The following is a 24,776-nucleotide window of genomic DNA, read 5'->3' on the forward strand; positions in this document are numbered from 1 at the left end:
TTTAGTGGTGATTTTGAAGAAGTTACTCCCATTCCAACTTTTTAGCCTCCCCACCTTGTCTCGCGGCTCTGGAGATGGACGCGCAGCCTGGATCTCCTTCCCGACGCAGTGCCAGCCCGCAGCTCGCAGGACGCCTCCGCTCGGGGACGGGACCGGCCCGGCCCGCCCGGGGCACCGGGAGCGCCCCGCCAGCGCCGGGGGCGGGGCCTCGCGCGGGGGCGGGGCCCGCCGAGCGCACCAATCAGAGAGCGGCAGCGCGGGCGGGGGACCGGCACGAGACCAAGGCGCCAAAGAACCCTTCCTCCCTCGGACGCGGAACGGCGCTCCCGCCTTGCGCTCCCCAGCAGCCAATCACAGCCACGATCCGGCTGCCCGTCCCGCCCCCGGCGGAAAGGAACCAATGGGAGACGCAGCTGCTGCATCCGCTCAGCCAATCAGCGTCTGAACCCATTGGGGAAAAAAGGAAGAGCGGAGCCCGTTAGCTCCCGCCCGTGACCTGCGGCCGCGCTGGGCGTTCCGGCCGTGTTGGGCGTTCGAGCCGCGCTCCTGGCGATGCTGCCGGGGGCGGCCGCTCCCCTCCACCGCTCGGGCCCCGCTGTGCCGCCCGTGCCATGACCCGACCGCTCGGCGAGGGGCTGCCGTCTCCGGGCCCTCCCTTCGCCATGTCCCGCCGCCATGTTACGTCGGCGGCCGCGGGCAGAGAGGCGGCCCAGGACTGCAGGTACGGGCGGGGCGCGGGAGAGGAGCGGTCGCGGTCGTCGCCGGGCACCGAGCCCGCCTAGCGGGACGCCCCCGCTGCCGGCGTGCGCCGCGCTGCCCGGGGCGGGTGGCGGGGTCGGGTCGGCGGGCGTTGCCGGGAGCTGCCCGGGAGCCGAGGGGCCCGGCCGGGGCCTCCTCATCGGAAGCGGCACCGGGAGCCGCTGTGCGTTGGGACATCCGAGAGTCTGAAGGAGTGTCCGGCTAAGTTCTGGCCGGCACTTCCAGCACATCCTTCAGAATCCCGGGGTCGTCCCACGTGTGCCCTCCCAGCTCCTGCCCTGGCGTTTCCCAGCCCACCTGGAGAGCTGGGCGGCTTCAGCGGTTCGGCTCTAACCGGGAGCTTCGGCTGTCGGTTCAGCTCCCGAACCTGCTCTGGCCGGGACCTGCCTAACGGTGCTGGAGGACTCTGCCCGGGGCAAACACTGGCTCTCAGTGACAGTGGTTTTAGACTTGACAAACTTGTCTGCTAACTAGAAATTCAAATTCTGCCAGAGATTTGAGGTTTTTCAGAGGCTGCTGTGTTGTTTTTTTTTTGCAGAATGAGACAAGTCATAAATTTCTTATGCTATTAGGTGCACCTTACTTTGTTCAGATCCTCTGTTTTGATGGCACTGTCATTTAAATGAAGGGGACAGGGTGAAAATTCACTTTCTCAATCTTACTTTTCGCCCAAGAAAGTGAAACGAAACTGCAATTTCGGTTTTGTTGCAGTTGTCTGAAAGACTGAGGTTTTCCATGTGAGTTTCTGTTTTGGCTGCTTTTGTTGTGACTTTTTTTTTTTGGTCTTTTTACAGAGCTTTTCAAGGTGCTCTATGTCATCAAAGATGTAGTAGCTTTTTGTAGTTTATTCCTATGTTATGGGAATTTGCTATCTCGGAGCTATTGCTACTGTTTCCAATACAGCTTTTTAAAAGGATATTTTTTATCGAGCCAGGGATAACCACGAATGTGGCTGTAAACATTAATTGCTTTTACCAAATACTCAGGGGGTTGTTTTTTAAGACAAGCAAAAGTATTTCCTCCTTCCCTTTTCCATGCAGGCTGTGTCCTTAGTTTTGGAAGGTCTGTTAGGTTCATCACCTCGCTGCACAGCTTTTTTCTTTGGTCGGGTGTGATAATATATTAATGGGCTTTGCGTTTTCTTTTGGATTTTTAGTGGTCTCCTTGGTGTCTCAGTCGAGCAGATTTCACAAAATATGGTGTGATAATTTTTATTTGGGATAAAAGGTCTTGCTGAATTGAAATATATTGCTGAAAAGTGTTAACTGTATAGTGGTTCAGAAAGATACATTAAACAACTGTGATTTTCATGTTAGCAAAAGAGTGAAGCACAGTAACCTACTAAAGGGTGGAGATTCTCCTATAGAACGGTTTGTGAACAGTTATGGCCCCATTAACACAGAAAATCACATTTCTCTTTGTACTTTCATATGTGTGTGAAAAGCAAGTTGGATGGCCCAGTTCTTTTTTATGTTCTTCCTTGTACTGTATTGAATTATTTCTTTTTTTCTTTTCCTCACCCTTTGCTTTTGTCTGAAGTTTCTAGTACACTTCCTTGTCTGAGACACAATGCAGAACCTTGGCTGGACAGTTCCTAGCCCTTGCACTCCAAAAAGCAGACTTACAAATGCAAAGGAGAAAACATTGGTGGATAAGCACTTCCAAAGAAGCTGCCTAAGACAAATCACTTGCCATCTCTTCATTCAAATTAAACTTGAGGGAGAAGGGAAGTGCCTTCATTCCCTGTTGTTTTGTACAAGGCTTTGTATAATTATGGAATAAGCAGAAATTTTGTTGCAAAGCTCTTGGATTTATAATAAAAGACAGCAAAAAGAACAATATGGGAAGGACATAAGCAGTCATTTGGAATCAGTGGCTATGGAAACAAGGACAGAGATGACAGAAGGCCTTGGTTTTGGTTTTGTTACAAGCTGTCCATGAAGGCCAGAGTAACTGAGGTTCTTGTTAATCGGTCCCTTGGGGCAGGTTAGAGAGCAAGAATACTGAATACCTGGTGTTTATATATATGCACACATAGGGTTTATTTTAGGATAATTTGATTGCAATGGAAATGAGGTATGTAAGCATTTTGGTTATTATCTTTAGTAATGTGACAATATAAAAGTATAAAAATGCCACTTAAGGAAATATATAAGGAAAAGAAAGAAAAAGCAAGGATAGGAGTAGATTGCAGAGAAATATCACCAGCATGGATCCAGTGATAAGACTTGATTGTAGCAATTCCAATGTCTGCTGGTCAAAGTGATATTTGCGGTCTTGATCAGTCAGGGGTGTGGAAAGCCCCCAAAATGTAGAGTTCAGTGGGTTAATGGATGTTCTGGTGGGAATGCCCAGGTACCTCCCTTGGAGAGGGTGGATTTAACACTGTCTGTTGCAAGGCCCCAGAAATGAGTCTGGAGGCACTTTGGGGGTCTTTGATGGTTTATGACCCCATCTTAGACCGGTGTTTTGGTGTTTCTCACATCATGTTTTGTCACATTATGCCTTATCAGAGGGGATAAATAACTTCAGTCTAAGTGTGACTATCCCAGTACCTCCCCCTGGGTGGGGGGGTGTGTTCTTTTACACCTGAGCCAGTTGTGTAAGGGAGGACAATGGCGTGATAAAAAGCGATTTCCCACCTCTGCAGCAGCTGTGCCTTACCGGCCTTGTCCCTTATCTGGCTCAAGCCCCAGCTTGTTTTGTCGTGGTCATCCTCCAGTGGTGGGTGTACACACTCTCCTGTCTTAGGCAGATCAGAGGTTTCAACACCACACACAGAAACCCCCTTCTTCTCCCCTTCCATTGGGGGGTGCAAGCCTGGGCCTCAGCAATATTGCTTGTTTGAGTCAATGACCTTTAACATTTCTGTCCCTCACAGTTTGTCTTCGAGATTTAGGTGCAGAGAGGAATCTGGGTGGTAACTGAAGACAAGATGTGGCCTGCCAGCAGTGCTTCGTGTGCAGATGGGGTTTTAATGGGAAAGAAAGAAGTACAGTCGCTTAGTTAGGAAAATAGGAAGGGTTTGGAAGGATACACAGTGTGGAAAGCTCTGGCACCGGATGATTTCGCAGCTTGAGAGCAGTCCGAGCAAGCACCGGGTGTGTCCTGAGGAATGCGAGGTGGAGAGGGCTTTGCTGTGAGCAGGTGAGGTGGGGTGCATAGCACAGGGCAGACTCAGATATTCAGGTGTTCAAAAAACATTTTCTTATGTTGTCTTGTGCTTACATTTCTGTGTTACTGTTACTTCTGCTTTGCAGCCTTTCCCCAGGGCAGCCTAAGGTAGTGTGTGAGAAGTGGGGTGGATCACTCCTTTTCATTTGAGTCAGCTGTCTCCTGGTGTTTCTGAATCCAAGAAAAACATCAGGGAAACAGTGCCTTTGGTCATCTCCACTCTTAGGCAAAGTGCTAAACAAAAATCCCAATACATACGTATACGGAATATCTCCTATCTGTGCAGTGCCTGCTTTGAACTGCTAAAGCAGCTTTTTGATATTGCTAGTTTTTACAGACTAAATATGTGAATTTACACAGAATATTACACATAATATTATATACACAGAATATTACACTCCTTGAGGAGTGCAAGGAGGTCTAGGGCAGAAAAACAGATCAGTCAGCAGCAACAACAGTGAATGAACCTGCATTTAAATCTTTGGTTCTTCTGCTGAACTGAAATACGGGGATCCTGTGTGCTGAAATTTTTCTCTTATTTGGAAATAGCTGAGTGATATAAGTAAGAGTTGTTAGACCGTGAGTTGAACTTTACTTGAACTACAAGGTTCTGTTGAGTAAGTCAGAGATGGATTATAGCGAAACCTGGGGCTAACAACCTGAACATTAACAGTTGTTAGGCTAGACAATGTTAATGGCTTAAATATTACTTTAAAATTAATAGCTGGAATGGACAGCCCATAAATAGTGATACATTAACAGTAACAACTGTATTTGCAACATGGACCACAGAACCAACTGAAATTCCCCCTGAAACAGCCTAAGAGGGTGTGAATATGACCACAGAGCACCACTGGGTAGCAAAACAGTGAACCAATGAAGCCTGACAAAACCCCAGGCTCTAAAAATCACTATTGGTCTGGACTGCTGGGTAGTTCAGATTGCCCAGGGATTTCTGTTTGTGGTCCCTTTTTTGAGGCACCAGCTTAAGGTACCACCAGGTAATTGATTTGTGCCAATAAATTTGTCTAATGGAGTTGAGAGCCTGGTGTCAAAAATTTAACACTGTTGCTGTGGCACGTGGGAAGAACACACATATTTTGTCCTATGTCAGACTGAGCTGGGACAAGCTGGAGGCAGCCAGTCTCTCTGACAAGTAGTTCCTCTGCTTTCTTTGTTAAGCCAAACCCAGTTTTGTGCACTCACAGATTCTGATTACAGGTTACTTTTCACTGAGTTACAGTATCTTCAAATATCAGTGCTTGCCAGTATCCTGATTTAAGAAGCATCAGTGCATTATAAACAGCTTTTTGTATTTCTGTAGGTGCTAACAATGCAATATCTATGTCAGAAAATGCAGAAGTGATGGTTACAAGTTTAAAGAAAGATTCAAAATTAGATCCAAATTCATTTCATTTTGTACAAGTAAGCAGTGTGTTCTTCTGGCCTAAACTTCAAAAATGGTTACTGAGTCTTTGGAGACACAGTCATCTATGGATACTTGAATATGTTAGCGTAGTTTCCGGAGTAAGCAGGTTTTGCCTTGGTTATCACTGTTGCTCAGGCAATAATAATGTAACTTTGCCTTGGAAGGTACAGAAAGAGGACAAAACTTGTAACCAATCTCTGCTGTTCTTGCAACAATGTGAACATTTTTCTCATATCAGTACTTTGTTTGAACTTTGCGACACTTCCAAAGCCAGCACTCAGTATAGCCTTAAAGTCATTAGTGGAGAAAGAGGAGGATACCAAGCTCACAGATTCTGATGTAATTTGTTCAGCCAATCTGCCCATTTTTAGAAGCAATAATCTTCAGTGGAGAATGCCCTGGTGTTCTCATGTCCCACTTGTTCTTGCCAGAGGGAAAAAACCTCTGATTTAAAGCTAATAATTACTTTATAGGTAGCTGTAGGCTGCTGTCTCTGTTGGAAGCTGGGTGAGATGCTACCTTGAGTTAGCAGCTCAGAGTGATGGTGGACACGGGGAGGTTGTTAAATGACATAATATCATCACATAATGTGCTGGTGAGGTCTCACCTAGAATACTGGGTGCAGGTGAGGTCATTCCCATTCAGGAAAGTTTAATTTAAGGTGGAAGGGTGGTTAAGATTAACTGGGATTATAAAGGAAACAGTTTGAGTGAGGAAGCTGCCAGGTTTAACTTCATTAGCCAAGCAGAGTGAACACTAGAAGGTGAAAACTATGATGATGCTTTTTCTGATTTATCAGAAATAAGAGCTGCTGGCATTAAAGAAATTCTGTAGAAGTAATTTACAGTCTTTTAATTATATAACATTCACTGAATGGGCGTTTAGTTATTTCTCCTTTATAAAGTTATGTTTTCTCTTCAGAAACCAGTTGATTACGGAGTTCTTCAAGCCAGTTTTAAGTCCAGGTAAGTATGTTTTTTTTTTCTAAGTGGAAGACATTTATATCAATTTTAATTATGTAAGTGTGCAGAATGATAGTCCAATCTCATTCCATAGTGGAGCAGCGACATAATGAGTATATCTTACCAAATATGTTAAAATGAGCACATTTAATTTTCTTCTAATAAGGTAACTGAAAATATCAATTTCCTGTTTAAATTAATTTCTTTAAATAGTGATGGAATTATTATTTCAAGTTCTGTCTCATGCTTAAGCCAGATTGTTTATAACAACTGAAGCTGCATCATAGATTATGTGATTCTTTGCATGGCAGTAGCAAAACTGGATGGTTAAGTTAATTAATTTTGGATTACATGTGAGAGAGAGAGAAAATATCAAGTAATACACTATAATAACGTTTTTTGTTTTGCTTTTGTTTTTCTTTCCCCAATATAGTTTTTGTGAATAATTGGTCTTTTCTCTCCTAGAACATGTCCATAAAGACAGAACTGTGCTGTCCTCACCAGACAAAGGAAATGTAAAAGATGAAGGAATGGGATTGTCAGTCTTATGCACTGAAGGTTTTGAAAGGAATCCATCTTCTCCAAAGAAGGTCAGAAGAAAAAGATGCCAGACCAAACACCAAATAAGTCCTGTGGTAGGTGTCTTTTGGAAAAGAATTGAGGAAAAGGACAGTGCAAACATGTCAGAGAATGGCAGAGTGTGCAGGGTCCTGTGTTCCTTGTACCCAAAAGTTGTGATTGAGAAACTCCTCATTACTGCAGGGTCTCAGATGCATTCCTTGACCAAAAAGGAAAAGACTGCCCAGCCAGAGCAGGGAAAAAATGAGAAGCGTCTGGGTGTAAGGAGAGCACCATTGTCTTATGGAAATAGTTGGGAAGAGAAGAATGACTGGATGGAGCTCACAGACTCCAGCTCAGACTCTGACAAATGGGCTTCACCTCCAGAAGCTGATACTTGAAAAACCTGGGCTGGAAAAATGGCACTGTGAGCACCACATCTCTGATTCCCAGATTTCCCCACTCTCCTGCTCTCCTACTGACTCTGCATTTAGGTTGTCACTGGAAAATCTCTGCAGAGAAAGGGAATGGGAGAAGCAGAAATTGAAACAATCTAAGCCACATCCTGTTAAAGCCATTATAATGAATAAATGTTTTGTATCAGGTGTTTTTAAAAGAGTTATTAAAGGTGGAAATCACTGACTCATTGTGCATATGGATTTTAAAATTTTTAGATTTTTAAAATTTTACCAGATAGGATCAGATTCTTGGTGCTGCCTTTTTCAAATGTAACATAAGTTTATGTTCTTCTGCTATTCCTTTGTAGGTTTTAGGTCATGCTTGGGTAAGCTGGTTCTTAATCATTTTACAATCAGTGAAAAATCTTGTTTTAAAAGAAGGAGAGATAGTCTGGGCTAGATGCAAGCATGGAAATGCAATAGAAATTGTAAATTGAAATTGTATTTTGTAGAAAAAGATGCCTTTATCTTAACTGCCTTATCTTGTGTTTTCTTACAATGTAGCTTAGGGGGCAGAGTGGCAAATTTCTGCTATTTAGAATTTGCAGTTAAGAGCAGTTCAGATTTATGCATTTAAGCCACAGTATTTAGGTAGAGATGGGAGTGGTCCTATTACAAAAGTAGCATTTAATTACAGATCACTTTTAATCTGAAGTAAAAAATATATTATATGGGTTCTGGAGACATCTTTGCAGCTGTGTTTAAAATTTGTCTTGAAATGAGGTCCATAAATGTATTTCTGGGGGTGTGTGGAACTAAGTCTGTGCTAGGTTCAGCATTGGTTTTTAAAAGTATATGATTAATTTTTTTTCTCCCTCTGTCTTTATTTTTAGGGAAATGGATGCCCTGTAAGAAAAATAATGCATTTTGGTTCAAGGGAGATTGCTTCAGGTATGAGCATTGCTCATTATTAATTAATGAATTACCTTGCTCAGAATTAATTAATCAAATTCATCACTTCTTGTCTCTTTTTAATGGCTTTTTTTTTTCTTGAAATTATGTTTTCTATTTTCTTTTACTAAAACAATAATTGCTATTGAATAGTCAATATTATTTCTAATATATGGCGAGTTTGAAGAGTTTTTAAAGTAATTTAGGATTTTAGTGTAAAACACATTGATTGTAACTTAATTAGAATTAGTGATATTTCATTGTCTTAAAACCTTGATCCCAGATTTTTTTTTTAATGGTTTCCCTTGCGTTTTGGATAATCCACATTTTCTGTGGTGGCTAATAAATTGTGCCTTTCAGCTTAATCCAGAAAAAATATTCTTGTTGAACCAACCACTAAAGTTGAGCTGTTTTTTTTTTTTTTTTCTTTTTGACCTTTTAACCACATAATTTTGTTCTATGGGTGGTAGAATGGAATCTAAAAAGCTTGAGGTAGGTCAATAGGAAGATAAACTTTAAAAAGGAAAAAAAAAAAAAAGGGGGTCTATGGCTGTGGAAATTCATCAGACTCTTTTCTGCTCTAGTTCTTGTTGACTTAAAAACAGAAGTTAGTTTTTAAAATGGAAAGCTGTTACATGTTTGTTTTTTAAGACAATTATTGTTACTATTTTGATTTTTTTAAACATGATAATGGTGGTTTTTTTTTTTTCTCCAACATTTCATAGATGACCCATCTCAATCAAGGCTAACACAGATTTTAGAACATGGGGAGTCTTCTCCACATGCATTTAGAACATCATCTGAGATGGCCTCTGGTGCACCAAAGAGCCCAGCTGTTCCTTCACACTTCCTTAAGCTGTCCTTTGGGCTATCCAAACCAAGAGACTCTCCTGCGAAAAGAAAACGCGCTGCCATGAGTGTGGATGTAGATAGTTCAGATGAATCTGAAGTAAACGACCCTGCTTTTAGTAGATCACCAAAATGCAAAAATTGGAGGTGTGGCTTTGTAAAAAATATCTTTTTAAAGTCTCCTCATGATGATGTTCTGCAACTCAAGGATCCTGCTGTCCTGTCTAGACATGATTTGACTCTTTCAGAGGAATTCCTCGACTCGAGCAATGAAAAGGAGAAAAATAATTACTCCACTGTAGGTTTGTCATCTTCATATTCTGCACACAGTCCTGCTAAAAATAACCACATTTCTGTTGTGGATACCAAAGAGAATCAATTGCAGCTGGCTAACTCATGCTTTTTCTTGGAAAAGTCCCTTCCTTTTTCTCAGGAAAAAAGTACTGTGTCACCTTCTCCCCACCACTTAACACAAACAAAAGGCATGAAATCCCCTCTCCAGGTTGCTGGCTTATCTCAGGTGTTGGATGTTAGGAAAGAGCAAGATAAAAGACCAGAAAGAAATGAACGGAATAAAGGATACAGTATTCAACCCAGCAACAGTTTTTCAAATACAGTCCATGAGATTTCTGAAATTCCTCCTGATTCCTGTAGAATGGAGATCTCTGAGAAACTTGGTCTGTCCCCAGAGACTGGTAAAAGTGTTCCCCCTGCATTGCCTTTGAAAGAGTCTTTCGTGGACAGCAGCCATGAGTCTTCACAACCCTCAGGAGAACTGGAAGTTAAAAGGAACTTTACACACAAGTCAAAGATGAGCAGAAAATGGCAAAGCAGCTCTGAGAGTGAAGATGACCTGTTGGAATCCATTTTAGACGATGATGATGATGAAGAAGAAGTATTAATGCCACTGCAAAACATGCTTAGTTCAAGTCTCAAACCACAGGCAGGAACACTGGAAGACTCCTTTGACAGTCTTTCTCAGGACACTGTAACTCCATTACTGAAGCTTCATGTAAGTTGACTAAAAACCAGAAAAGCACATTCTTTCAAGTATCCTTTTACAGATGTTATTTGCAAGAAAAACAATATAGATTTTACCACAGTGCAAAGCCCAGTGGGTGCTAAGTTATTACCCCATATTTCAAATTTTAGGAGGATGAAATTTTATATTGTAGGTATATACCACCAAAACACAGACAGAGGCCCAGGTGAATGGAGACATTTTGTACTCAAAAATCAAATTGCCTCCAACCTCACCTGTTCCATCTGGCACATGCAGACAGCAACTTGTTCAGGTGTGCCACAGAACTAATTTCTGCTATTTAGTTCAGTTTTATAAATAAATGACAAGCTGCTCCAGCAGCTGAGATGTCCAATAGTCTTCTAGTACCTATTCAGTCAGGATGTGTGTGACTGATTGGTAGTAGTTACTTTACATTAATTTTAGTCAAAAATGTACCAACACTCAGCCACTTCTTGCTGATTCTCATTACACCCATTAAAGCTATAGCAGAGTATAATGAGATAGCATATAATCAGCTTCATGTTGTGTTTTTATATGATTTTCTCCCTTATTCATAATGCATGATAATTCAGAATTATTTTCCTGCAAAACTGCTTACTTTGCTTAAGGGTCCTGTGCTGCTGTACAGTTACAGTATAGGTGGAGCAGGGATTTGCTTGTTACTGTGCTTGTCCTGGGAATGGCTGAAAGATGGTTTGTGCAGCCAGATTGATTTGAGCTCTTTGCCTTCTGGTTGTTTTTAGGAGTTCTGTTTTTGCTTTTCCCCCCCCAAAGTTAGAAGGCTACGTTTAGAAAATGTGTGCAGTCCAATGTTTTTGTTTTCCTAGTCAGGTAAGATTTTTGAGCTGAAGCTAACTGGAGGAAATTGATGTAGACATTTAGAGATCTGTGTGCTGGACTCCAGTCATATATCCTTGACACAGTCTGTGATTGTCAGAGGTGTGAGTATGAGTAAGTGTGGTGTTTTCTTTGAGGTTGTATTTCATGGAAATTGAAGTATTTTAGGATTTCAAAAAGTTGAATGAATTCTGATCACAAGGGATAGATGATGTCTTTGAATCCCTGTGTACAGGATATTATGGTGATGAATTGGTCTTTGTTTTTAAAAATTAGCTCATTTGTTCAATAACAGCTTGTCAAATAGGTAGTGATTTTGAAGTTTTATTGTAAAATTATGTTTTAATAGGGAAGGTCCTGCAGTAGGTCTTAGTGTGGCGTTCCTGACAGTTGGTACAGGTTGGAAATGGCTGCATTTAAACAAAAAGATTTTGTACTGAGCCTGGCTGGGTTGGAATTAATTTTCTTTATAACAGCTGTATGGTGCTATGTGTTTCAGACAAAACCAGTGTTGATAACAGATCAACATATTCCATGCCACATGATGTCATGCTCAGCAATCAAAAAACCAAGTGAGGGGATTTGGTTTGGCATGTAGCCTTTACTCAGAGTGCCCATTGTTGGGCATCCTTCTGCTTGTCAGAGGTGCTGAGTGACTGCCTTTGAATAGCTTTTTCTTGTCTTGCTTATGCCTTTTCCCCTACTAAATTTATCTTAACCCATGAATTCTCTTGTCTTTGCTTTTCTTGCATTCTTTTCACTGCCCTGCACCACTGGCTGGGGAAATGACCAAGCTGTGTGGTGCTGGCTGGGGTCAGCCCATCACTAGTTTCTAGAGTGGAAAACAAACAGCAGAATGCCTGTATAAATTCTCTCTTCTGCCTTCCCCTCTTCTCATACTTTTCAGTCTCTGATAGGGTTTATTTGTTGACTGAGTTACCATCTCCACGGGCAGATGTTGAGCAGCCATGATTATTATAATCTGTTCTTATGATTCTGTAATCAAGAGTGTTACAGATCAGATTTGTGTGGTTTCATATGTATTTCACAATCTCAGCCAACATGACTACCTGATTAATGATTAAGCCTGATAAATGCATGCAGCAAATGCTTGTGGGACACGTGTGTGACCATAACATTTGGCTGGCCTGTTCCTGATATAATTAATGGCCAAGTAAGACAAAACAGTTAAGAACTGTCCCAACATTTCCATGACCATGGTTTTAGTGTATACCCACATTCTTCTCTTGTAAGAAAGGGCGTGTGTGTACATTGGAATAAAGTTTTGATTCCCTGTTTGTTCAACAGTTACTTGGCAGATATTAACCAAATATAAAATAAGCTAAGAAGTCTTGCAGATTTCCCACACAAAGACATGCTGCTTGTTACATTTAAGAGATGACTGAATACCAGGGTGGTGTCAGAAGAGCTATGCTTGTCCAAAGAATGGAATCATGGCCATAAAAGTTATCAAATCTGTTATCTGCTACAAGCTGAATAAGACTGGCTACTGAAAAACAAGCCACTAGCAAAATTTATTAAAACTTTTGTATGTTGTTCTGTTTATTAGCTCCTTAATTTGGTTTTGTACTGGGATTTTGATTGGAAGTTTTGTTTTGTTTGATTTATTTAGAGGTCATTTAGCAAATACTGGAATTTCGCCCTCTAGGGACTCTGAAAGTAAAAGAACTGAGTAATTTTTGGAGGTTCTTGTCTCATGCACAAGAATGGGAAGTCCCAGGGTCTCAGTGGATGATAATAATAGGAGAGTTGTGAGGTAAAAGGCTTCTGATGGTAGTGCTCTTTGTGAAGGTTAGCTGAAGGTCAGCCCCAGACATGCAGAGACTTGCTTCACTGCTCACATCCACTGTGAAGCAGTTATTTCTAAATTAGTCATTGAGAAAGATTTGACCATTATGTAAAATTGTCAAGGGACTGAGAAACCTAAACTGATAATCATCCTGTTTTGGAGGGTCTCCTTTAGGTTTATATCTGCATGCAAAATATCATTAGAATTGGAAGAACTTTCTGTTTTGATTATTGTCTAATAATGAATTGATGGCCTATGGTATTTTTATTTACTATTTATTACTATTTCATTTACAGCTTTCTAAAGCTCCTGTTATAAGCAAGGTGTCATATGTGAACAGCTTAGATCATCTCTTGAAGGAGAAAGAAGAATCTAGAAGGTTTGTTTCTTAAAGCTGGTTTGAAAAATGCGGGATGGTGTTGTAGGAGCTTGGATTTGCCTTGTCTCCCCAGAACTGATGGAGTTTGATTAGCAGCAAGCTAAGCTTTGCCTGCTGATGCCACCAACATACAACTGAACTGACAGGACCTACAAGTGTTGCTTAAATGGTAAAAGCTGAATGACAGGCTCCTTCCAGGCAACAAGGAATGATTTGTGATACATCTGTTTACCCCTGAAGAGCCAGGCTAAATTTACTGATGTCTTCGTTTTAGGTCACTAAGCCAGCTAGCAGCTGCTGGTCAGGCATGAAATAGAAATATTTATGTAGACTGACTGTACTAGTTTTTTCAAAGGCATTTGTAGCTCAGTATTGGTTGCCAAAATTTGCAGGCTATTGGTGTCTGAGTAGTTACACAGGTCAGTGGACAGAACTAATGAGTATTCTTACAAGAGATCTTTTGGGTAGGAAGTGAAATGTGGTTTATGTGTTAATGGCCAGTGGTGGTGATGAGTATGTGTGTTTAACTGCTTATGTGATTAACTGTTTTGATTAAAGAATTTGACCCTGGTAACTGTGGGCTGACTGCCCATGGAGTAGCAGATACTTCTGTAACTAACAGTGTTTAACAAATAAAATACTTGTTTGGTGCTTAGAAAAAAGTAAACATTCAGCCACAAGATTGAAAGTTTTGTGCAATTACAAAAACTTTATCAGAAGTCGGTTGAGTATTTGTGTCTGACAAACCAGTGCTGATTGTGCTGTTGGAAATTCATTAGGTTTTGGGAAACACTCACTTTGTGTCTTGGAATAGCACAATAGTGGGGTTTTACACAGATGCAATGTCTCACATGGTTTTGTCATGTGTAAATGGCTCCTGTCTCTAGGGTTCACATTCAGAGCTTGGATTTTGTTGATTTTGTTGTAAATATTAAATGGTGATGATATGCTCTGCTGCTGCTGTTGTTTCAGGTTAGAGGAAATAGTGAAACAGTTACAGGAAGACATAGAAAGAGAGGACAATGCTTCAGATGCAGAAAAAGAGGACAATGCCAGTGCAGATGATCTCTTGGAAGAACACAGGTCCTTGCAACTCCCAAACCAATGAAATCGTGATCTCTGCTTTTCTAGCCTTTTTTTTTCCCCTAACCTCTCTCCTTTTCCAGCAATTGTCAATATGTTTAATGAGAACCATATTAAAATCTTTTGGGGTTGGGTGGATTTCCTTGGGTGCAACTGTATTGTAACAATTCAGCATTCACATTTGTTACCTGCAAATAACTTTCTGAAGCAGCAAATAGCTTCTCAGTGTTTGAATTAATAAAAGAAATTTTGAATTTTACAGGGAGTTTATAAAGAGATTTTCAGTTGCAACTTATGTCATACCTGACAAACACCCTGGAGAAGATTTATTTGATTTATCAGCTGCTGGGAAAATCTTCACTCAACATAACCTTGACTTGAGGAATTTTCACTTAGTCCCTCAAAATCGTATAGAATATCTGCTTCTGAAGTAAGAATATACTCTTCACTTTACTGTGTTTACTTGAACAATTTTCTTGTTATTTTTAGCAGTTTTAAGGTACGGTTTAATCTTTGCATGCAAATGAGCTCTGTCTTAGTAACTAAGCAAAACTGGTTCCCTTTCCTTGGAATTTTCCTTTCTGGGTTAGCTTTACAGAACAGTAAATTGTAATTTGAAGCTTCCTTCTTTCCTCCTCTGGAATTCTTGAAAAACCTCTTAAATGAGACATGAGGAAAAACAGCTGTTCTGGACTCTTCCATATTTCTACCACACTGGGCTGTCGTTGATAACCTTACCAGTTTGTGGGAGACAAAAGCAGAAGTGAAATGTTATAATGAACACAAGCTTAATCATGTGCAGACTGAAAGACCTTTGTGGTTACCTATTTGTGACCTTCTAGTGTTACATTATGTCTGCTGAAAGACTTTTAGTGCTTCTGTCCTGGATGGGCCTGGCACTTGGGGCTCCATCTGATGAGGATTGCAGAGGATCAGGATCTCTGACATCTGTTAGATTCAGTCACTGAGCCCCCAGCGTGTCTGTGTGTACATAAACAACTGCTCTGTAACCCACAGGCATTTCTGCTCTGTATTTATGAAGCTGTCACACTACAAATAGCTGGACAAATACTTGCCTAATGCCACAAGTGTAAATCCTGAAAATTTCTGGTTGTTTAGTTTGGTATTTTATTCCAAACACGCATTGGAGGAACTGAGAGAATTCAGTTACTCTTAAAGGATTTTATACACATGTGTATGTGTGGTTGTGGGTGTGAAGAGGAGGAGAGTGACTTTTCATCTCTTGAGGATGTGGTATTTGTGATACACTCCTTTGGCTTCAGGCCTTTCTATTAATGTTTTGAAGATCACAAGGGTACGAGCTTCAAAAGCATCTTGTAAATCAGTGACTGGAGGAATGAGAATTAAACTGATCATCCCTTGCAGAATGCAATTATGATTTAATTGCTTATGCATTCAGCCCAGCTGGCACTGCTGTGGCATGGACTGGCTGCCCAGTTGGCACATGGAGGTCTTACCAGGCAGGCAGAGGGTATATGTAGGAGTTGGGACACAGATCTCTTGACAGAGTTACCTGATTTAGTAGACAGAGAGAACAGAGGAGACTAAAGAAGGGTATGTGGGAAATTGGATATCTTTAATTCAGCTGCTTATGACATCCCTAACTTTCTAAAGAAGAATCATAGAATATTCTGAGTTAGAAGGGACCCACAAGGATTATCAAGTCCAACTCTTAAGGGAGTGGCCCATGTGGGATTTGAACCCATGAAGTTGGTGTTACCAGCACCCTGCTCTGCCCAACTGAGCTCATCCTGGTGACTAAAGCTCCAATAATTCAGTAATAGCAACAGCACACTTTCTGTTACTCCAACAGCTACTGTTTGCACCCCACAAATTTGCACAGTGAGATTAGGCTGTGGGATTTTAGTTGCATTAATTTGCCCTCCAGAGCCTTTATTTAAAAGGGAAGTTTAAAAATTTTGAAAACAATATTTTTTCTCTCTTATTCTGAAAATGTTGGTAAAAGTCGTTGGACAGGTAAAAATCTTACTTAATAGTCTCATTGAGAATAGCAAGCTGTCTGTGTAGTGAGGCATAGTGGTTCATAGTACAATAGTGTAAATCAATACTTATTTGAAACTATTATTCCCTAATAATGCAGATGTTTCCAGACTGTATAGTATGGCTTTATAGAGAGAAAGATGTTTGTTCTAAAGGACATCTGTAAAGTTGATTGCTATTAAAAATCAAGGCTTGATTACTATGACATTTTATATAAGTAATAGCATAAGAATAACATCTGTTTTGCATATTCAGATCTTGCTTTGCTGTTGATCATCATATGAGGGGTGAGGAAGTTCTTATGTTTTTGTGAAAGTGACAATGCAACCACTAATCAATTTTCATTCTCTTTCCTTGCCCCCATTTTTCTCTTACAGTTCTAGTGTAACACAGCAGCTTTTCTTAGTTGTTAATGGCGTTCTAAGTTCTGCTTACTGTGATACATTGTGTCCCAAACCAATTCTGAAGTGGCTGTTCCAGGTAAGTCTGTGCTATTCATGCAGTTATCATAACTCTGTGCATGTGTAACATTTTTCTGGAAGCCGGTTGAAGAAGTTTGTGAATCTGTTCCATTACCAACTTTTAAATCGGATATTATTTTTTCCCCCTGGGTTCTGATTTGTTCTCCTGTCTGAAATACTTTGATTGTCACTAGGGGTAAAACAATTGAGAGCCTTTTCTCCACACTCTGAGTGAATGCAAGGCTGCATGACCATGTTCATATATGCTACTGCATTGAAAAAGGACACAGTAAGTAAGGAGAGGTGCTGTGGGCCAAATCATGAGCAAATGCTAATCTTATTTCCTTTCACTCTTAGAAAAACAATACATGCTGCATTATGTAAAAGTGCAAAAGTACCATTTTCTACACATATCATTGTCTAAATCATCAGTGATACCAGCATTATCAGATAATTTTCATTTGGAAAAGGTAGCTCATGGCTCAGGAAGAAGCCTGGAGTCATTCTCAAAGGAAGTGTGGTGACTCTCTCCTTTCAAGAGATCTGTCTCAGTGTCTGAATCACCAGGAATTTACACAGTGTTGTTACTCATAAAAATGCCTCCCTGCAGTCTCCATTCTGTTATTAATTGCCACATTCTAACTGTACCTGAAACAAAAAAGAAATGTGGACCACCTGGGAAATTGCAGCTTCAGTCTGTTGACTGGCTTTCTACATTTGCCAAAAGCAAAACATTTTACTCTTCCATGTCCTTCCCTCCAGCCAGTTAAAAAAGTGCGTTCCCCTTTTCTGTGAGCTCTGGTGTTCCACTAATAAGGAGGAAGTGTGAGCCAATTGAGATCACTTACAGGGCAGGAAACTGTCCAGCACTTGGGGGGAAAAAAAGAAGTTTGAGCCAGTAAAGTGCTCCAAGAAACCTGAACTGTACTTCATAGTCATGCTTTTGTAGTTAAGAGTTATGTGAAAAACTAAGAATTCATTGTTTGGGTTTAGTATTGTATATGTCCAACTTGTCTGTGACTGGAAAAGGGTGTAGTTAACTTTGTTGCCTTCACTCCTGCTCAGGGAGCTCAATTTGATCACAGATACAAATAGGTTCCAAAGGGGTATGTGATACTTTCTATTCTCTGAACCCTCAGAACTTGTTTATAATCCAACATGGGGTTACAGCATTCTGATACTGTAAATAATTAACTTTACAGTATTCATATCATTTTTGCACTGCTTGAAATAATCAATGTTCACAGTATTCTGTTCTTGTTGGTGTATCTTGCTTTAGAGGCTTTGGGGTTAGTTTTTTTTTTTTGTTTGTTTGTTTGTTTTTTAATCTGTTGCTGATTTTACTCTGGGAAATTTGGTGTTGGAAGCTTTGTGTTTGAAGTTTTGTTCTGGCTTGATGTGGGTTTTTTTTCTAATTAAAAGAAGACTGATGTTATTATGCAGCTTGGTTTTTGATGCATAGCTTCTTCTCTCTTCACAGATGATGTCTATTCATCCTGACTATTGTGTTTCCACCAAGATCTTAGACAGATTGATGAAGTTATCACTAAAAAGCTGTAAGTATTTGAAGGATGGAAAACTGACCACCTGAGTGAAAGCACTTCTCCTCTCTTCAGTTTAGAAAAGTGCTAGTGAGGAAGTAAAAGGCACTAGTTCTGTTGGGTGGTTTTGACTTGAATTTAGGCCCTGTTTTTACTAATGTAATGCAGAAATGCTGGGGGCTGACCTTCACCAAGTGTGTGCAGCCTGTATCACAGTATGTGATCCTGGCACATACCTCCAAAGTAGTGCATCCAGTACAGAGCCTTTTAAACTCACTCCTGGTATTTCACAAATAGATTTGTCCTGAGGAGAAGCTCAGTCTGCTCAAACGTTTGCCCTCCTTTCCATCTTTTACTTTGGATGATGCGGACATTTGTAGCTTAAGGATTATAAGATGTTTTTCACATTGTCATTCCCAGTATGTAGCACTTCATGATTTATTTTCCAGATAAAATGACAAAAACGAAGTGAATCATACACCTGCACAGAAACGCTTTGAAGGATCTGCTTCAGCCCACAGTGCTGCTAATGTCTTCTGTGTTTTGTCTTCTTCCTTTGTCTGTACTCAAATATTTCTCCACTACAAGTTCCTTTGTATGTTCCCCATGTCTTCATTCAGATCACAAGTGACATTCATTTAAGAACGTCAACAGTTAACATTGCTAAAGTAATGTGGTTCTATTGAAGTATTTGCTCAGGCCTGAGCATATTTTAATGCCCATATTTTAATTCTTGTTTGAAATCAGAGGGAATGTAGCCTCCTTTATTTTATGCCTTGATGGCATTAGGCTTGATTCTGAATGAGCAGTTCAAGATAATGAATGAGCATTTAAACAATTAAGGCTGGGAGTTCCTTGTTTACCACTTCTGTTCCAGAAACCTTGCCTGTTTTCAAATCTTACTTAGCTTCTCTTCTAGTGCCACTGTGATAATACCCTCTTACCTTTGCCTACACAGGCAGTAATTCAGGTGTTCTCTTGAACAAAAATATTGCCTTGTTGCTTGTTCTGCTGTTTGTGATGAAAGAGAACTATGACAGAAAATGGGTGGAACTTGAAAGTAATTGACCTGTTATGTAGGCAAGATGTTTCCCTAGTGTAAAATACTGTATTAGACATTTTTCCTCCCTCCTTGTTCTGAAAATAAGCTTACTGTTTAATGTACTGACTCCTCTGAGATGAGAGCTGGTAGAATTGATGCAAACCGCTAAGCTTGTTTCCTTTAAAAGGAATTAATGCTAAGAACTAAATTTAAACTAATCCATTCCATGTCTTTTATTTGTAGCTCCCATCAATGATGAACAATTTAAACCATGGATTCCTTCAATAGCTGATATATCAGTTGTTTTTGTCAATATGGGTGTTGGGTTCAGATCTCTCTTTCCATTGCAACATCTTCAACCCCCCTTCAATGAGCATGATATTTTGTAAGTGTTTTCCTTTTGATATTTTTTACCTAGATCCTGTGAAAGCAAGTTTTTTGCTTAGAATGTAGAATCAGAGGTTTTTTCTTTATTTCCTTTCCCATAATCTATAAGTTCTTGGCTCAGGTCTTAGTAAGAATAAATAAACCTGGGATTCAAACAATGCCTTCTAGGTAAGGATTCAGCAAATCAAAGCATTGTTCTTTGTCCTGCATCTTCCTAGTGAAGGTTTGCAGGAATCTTGGCAAAATAGCTGGGCAAAGTAATTGGCTACAAGTTGAGTTAGATGTGTGTGTTAGATGCTCTGGAACTGAGATTATTTTGATTTGAAGGCATTTTGATACATGCAGGATTTTTTTTCTTCAGTTTGATGTCAGTAAGCCTTTTTGGGCTTTTGAATTGTTCATTTTTTTCTCGGATTGTGTTTCTTCTATTAGAAGTCAGGTGCAAGAAACAGTGAGTCAACAACAGCCAAGAGGAGATGTAGCCATTGCCAGTCCAGCATTCCCCAGTCTACTTGAAAACAATTTAATTAATGTGATTAAGGTGAGAAAACCCCAAGGTTTTTGTGGGTTGGGTTTCTTTTTTTGTGAGTGTGTTTTCTTTTGGGAGGGAGGGGAGGGTTTGCAATCAAGTCCTGAGCATGTGTTTGAGTAGATGCTGTTCTGAGACTTCAGCTTCACATTGAGCAGAGTTTATTGCTTCCATTGGCTTCACTCACAACTGCAGAGTTTTTCTGCCTCCCTTTCACAGCTGTGGCACTTTATAGAACATCTTGGCTCCCTCACATAGAAGAAATTATCCACTGATTTCCATTTTCAGTATTACTGGAGTATTTATAAATATTTTATAAAATATTTTGGCCTTTCCTTTGGTTAAAGTAGGATTATCTATGTAGTAAAGAAAGGTCTTTCCTGCTCCAGTAGTGTCTGGGCAATATTGCCATTGCTCAAAAAAATGAGTCTCCAGCAGGTATTAAAATAAAAGTGTGGTGTTGCTGGGAGTTGGGGACATGTTAGTAGACAAGTGTTGCCAAAACAGTACATCATTTGAGGTAGATTTTAATGTGAGTATGGAAAACTTAAGTTCTCATCATGCTTCAAAATAAGCTAAAATAATTCTATATTTTAATGCTTTGTATTTCTTTTAAAGTTTCTAGTTTTCTGTACATCAGTAATTCACGATGGATATACTGACCAAGAAATATGGCTGCTGCTTATATTGCTATTTAAAATAAGCTTGGAGAAACAGTTAAAACCTTTTCTGATAGATTTTCAGTGCCTTTTTTTCAACCTTCTGATGAATATAAAAGACTGGGATACAAAGGTAATTTCATACACTTATTGTACTAGATTTGTGAAACTGCAACTTCTGTTTTGAAGTTTTCTTTTTTGGCCTACCAGAAAAGTACTGGCTGAAAATATAATGTAGAATATTCAATAATAGTACATATAATAATATGAAAAATTCAAAGCTTTGTGTTTGTGTGAGATTTAGAAAGTGGGTGGGTATACTGAGAGGGTTTTTGTAGCGTGACATTGAGTTGCCTGTCCTCTTCTACAAGAGTTTAACTTATGTGTGCTAAAATAGCTGTATGTTTAAAATGGCAATCTGAAAGAATGAAGAAATTATTGCACTATGCTGGTAAGCTGTCATTAAAAATATTCTGATCTCAACTACCCTACTTTAAATTGTATTTAGCAGACTCACCTCCTGGTGCAGCACAGAAATTTTTCATATACGTCATCTCTTCTTAGATCAGTTCCTTTTATCAATTATGCTGCCTGTGTTTCTAGGGAGTAGGTGTGTGCTCCTTTGCAAATAAAGCAAACAGCCCTTCTTCAGTTTCAGGATGTTTTGTTGTTCTTTTGAAGATGCCTGAGCTGTGCCTGTCAGTGAGTGAACTCTCCAGTAATCCCCACAACCTCCTGTGGCTCGTTCAGCTCGTGCCCAGCTGCATCGCGCGTGGACGGTAATGACGCTGTCATGTCAGAAACACATAGATCATTAACAGCTGGTTTATTTGTGTAAGCTCACAGTCTGAAAAAGGCAGTATTTGTTACATGACACTTAGAAAAAAGGGATTTGTTTTTCTCGTATGTTGCAGATGTATGTGCAATTCTTAGTGTGCATGTATAGCTTCCTGATCACCTCTGCTGTGAAAAAGGGTTGTTAAATCTTTTATGTAGTTTCTGGGCTGTGGATCCTTGGTGCCCTGTAGCAAAGGAAGGCTTAGCTTCAGGTTCTGACATCCATCACTCTAATTCTTGTCTGAGTGACCAACATTCAAATTTTCTTTGGCTGATTCATGTCTGCTTCTAAGCATTATTCTGAGTTCTGTATCATTTGAAAATAGTAAATTATGATGTAACTGAATGAGCAGAATTAGTTAGGGCATTAACATCAGGCTTGGAGACAAGTATCTAGCATTGTTTACTTGTGTAGAAGCTGAGCTGCAGTGAGATTAAGGATGCTTCTGTTTTACTAGCCTACTTAGTGGTATAGCACCTATATTCAGAAAATCCAGTTTAATAGTTGCAAGCAAGTTTATGTCTAGGGAAGATATGCATAGCCTCAAGTACTTTGTAGAAACTGTGGGTTTGAAAAATTCTAAGGGAAATAATTTTTTAATTGTTTTTCAGGGAAGTAAAAAGACGCCTTAGCCTAGTGATAATTGCAAAATTCCTTCATAAAAAGCATGTAGAAATACCTGATGACAGTGACAAGCAGGTACTGCTTACATGTGTTGTCTTTGTAGAATTTGGAAGTTTAGAAAACATAAATACTGTATGCTTGTGTTTTATGTTTTAATATTGTAAGCCTGTTTTCAAGAACCTTGCCAAATGACCAATTAATAATTTTCTGTTTAGATTAGTATTAAAGGTGTTTTTGCACATGTGTGTAATCTGCATGTTCTACAGCTTGTGCTTGTTTATATGCCTAAACATTAGTTTTGGACATTGGTAAGTGATCTTCACTTCTGTAAGTCTTCCTTATGTAATCATGTGGAGACACACTGTTTTCATTGATTTGATCTTTTATTGAGAAAGTGTACAAACACTGGAGTCTGTCAATAGTTAAAATTTACTCAAAGCATGAAAACTTCACTTTTAATTAAAAATCCCTTTTCTGTTCTTGTTCCAATGGATAAGTAATATTGTAGTGGCACTCAGTTTCCAATTTTCTGTTGTTAGTAAATCAGTCCAATTTGTTAATGCTCATTTCTGTAGATGGTTCTTCTGCATCACTTTCTGATGTGTATGAAACCTTCTTATCTACTGAAGAAGATGAGAGAGATGAGAAAAAGTCAGAAAGAGCACAAAGATGATGAAGCTCATGCAGAACTAGAACATGAGGTATATAACCAATAGTGCTTTTTTGCTTTTGTTTTTTATGCATATTTTTTATATTTTATATATAATACTATATATTTTATACAATTTGGGGAATGTTTCTTTTACTTTTTAACAGTTCTGTGTGTGGAACTGTAAATACACTGTTTTGTTACTGTTCATCTTTAAAATATTACTAGTTTTGCTTATAGTCATGGAGGAAAGAAAGGAGCATATTGTGGAGGAACCTGTATTGGGTTGTTTTACAAACAGGGAAGTGGTCAGATTTTCTGAAGCCACAGGGAAGTCTTGAGTCTCTACTTCTGTAATCAGAGGACAATCTTCCCTCCCTTCTGATGTAATCAGTGAAAACTGGTGGGTGCTGAGCCAAACCTTCACCTTCAGGCTTCAGAAAAAGATTTGTGAATCTTTTATCAATATTTTCTCTCAAACAAGTGTTAAAAAGATTTAGTATTTTCATCCATCCAAAAATTGAATATTGGTTTGGTTATTTGAGTGATTAACATGGAATTTCTCAGCAAGTGTTCTGACCTGGGGGTAGATGATGGGAAGATAAAGCCAACTGCTGAATTTAATTTTCAGTTAGTACAACCACATTTTTATGGATTATATAGTTTATTTAAACCAGTATGGTACTAGCTTAAAATGTTTCTAATATGTGAATATACTGTTTCAAATTAGTTACTTAGGCAGATATGTTGATATACTTGTCCATTGGCCTGACTGTTGGAGGATTCATTCCAGAAAGCAGAGATGGTTTCGTGTCTAGATGTGAAGAGCTGAAATCATGGTGCTTTCACTGCTAAAGCTCTTTTGATTTCTCTCCAGGTATACTACCTAATCTATGTCCTCCTTCATCTAGTCAGTGAAGCCAGTTGCCTTGATGTTGGAAATTCCAGTCAAAGGGTAAGTAACTTTAGCGGCTAGACCTGTAGATTTTAAAATGTTGTTTATCATGCACACTTAGTCTGTTTTGGTAAGAGCTATCATGTGATGGAGGATCACCAGTGCATAAGAGCACTGGGGGAAGCTTTTGTGCTGGGCAAGGTAAATGCAGAAGAACTTCTGTGTGTTTACTGCAGAGAAAACTCACTTCTGTGTTTCTGTGAACGGAGCTACCTCCAGACATAAGGCTGTGAAACACCAGGCATTTGTTGTGTTAATCTTTCTCAGAAAGTATCTGGAGATAAACTTAACATAGAAATTCTAAGTCAAATGATTTGCTCAACTTTGGAAGTAAGTTTGAAATTTTTCAGTCTGGGAGAAAACCACTTCAGAAATATCCAGTAAAATATTTTCAAGCATGTTTAAGTTTCCTGTGCTGGAGTGCAGCAAGTGAAAGCAGGACTGTAGCTCTTCTCTGTAGTGGCAGTTCCTTTTTGCCATATGATGTGAACATCTTGTAAGTAATTCTGTCTGCTTAGCCTTTCAGTATTTGTATTCAGATTTCTGTGATCATTTGCTGGGAGTTGCTTGCTGCAAGGTGTCTGTGTAAACCTTCTGCCCTGAGGAGTCATTCTTGGCTTTTAAGAAATCTGTCACAGGAACTGTTTGAGACACATAAACCAGTAATATTTGGATGCTTAGGTGTCTCAGTATATGACTTAAATTTGTGGAGAACTTGATATTTTCAATTGTTTTTTTAATGCCTCAATTTCTTAACTAAGAAAGATTTTATTATTCACTGACCTGTTAGCCAGTGGCAAGAGGGGTATGGCTGAATATTGTGTAGGCTAGACTTGTGCAAAATCAATCTTAGCTA

General features: G+C 39.6%; 1 protein-coding gene across 2 annotated transcripts in view; it reads left to right on the forward strand.

Moving 5' to 3' along the window:
- Window positions 1-477: 477 nt before the first annotated feature.
- Window positions 478-24,776, forward strand: part of SLF2 (SMC5-SMC6 complex localization factor 2) — a 29,882-nt gene continuing 5,583 nt past the window's right edge. Inside the window, exons 1-17 of one of the 2 annotated variants that reach the window (XM_053984257.1) lie at window positions 478-721; window positions 6,284-6,327; window positions 6,790-6,959; window positions 8,174-8,231; window positions 8,957-10,092; window positions 13,048-13,130; window positions 14,103-14,213; window positions 14,476-14,643; window positions 16,613-16,715; window positions 18,177-18,252; window positions 19,523-19,664; window positions 20,099-20,207; window positions 20,814-20,987; window positions 21,536-21,633; window positions 22,304-22,391; window positions 22,892-23,017; window positions 23,843-23,920. In XM_053984257.1, coding sequence (XP_053840232.1) covers window positions 612-721; window positions 6,284-6,327; window positions 6,790-6,959; window positions 8,174-8,231; window positions 8,957-10,092; window positions 13,048-13,130; window positions 14,103-14,213; window positions 14,476-14,643; window positions 16,613-16,715; window positions 18,177-18,252; window positions 19,523-19,664; window positions 20,099-20,207; window positions 20,814-20,987; window positions 21,536-21,633; window positions 22,304-22,391; window positions 22,892-23,017; window positions 23,843-23,920 — 2,874 coding nt within the window. In that variant the 5' untranslated portion in view covers window positions 478-611. Of the gene's footprint in view, window positions 722-3,845; window positions 3,907-6,283; window positions 6,328-6,789; window positions 6,960-8,173; window positions 8,232-8,956; window positions 10,093-13,047; window positions 13,131-14,102; window positions 14,214-14,475; window positions 14,644-16,612; window positions 16,716-18,176; window positions 18,253-19,522; window positions 19,665-20,098; window positions 20,208-20,813; window positions 20,988-21,535; window positions 21,634-22,303; window positions 22,392-22,891; window positions 23,018-23,842; window positions 23,921-24,776 lie in introns of those variants that run through there. The other variant, XM_053984258.1, reaches the window with a different exon arrangement.

The sequence above is a fragment of the Vidua macroura genome, chromosome 8 (genome assembly GCF_024509145.1).
Source record: "Vidua macroura isolate BioBank_ID:100142 chromosome 8, ASM2450914v1, whole genome shotgun sequence".
Taxonomy (NCBI): domain Eukaryota; kingdom Metazoa; phylum Chordata; class Aves; order Passeriformes; family Viduidae; genus Vidua; species Vidua macroura.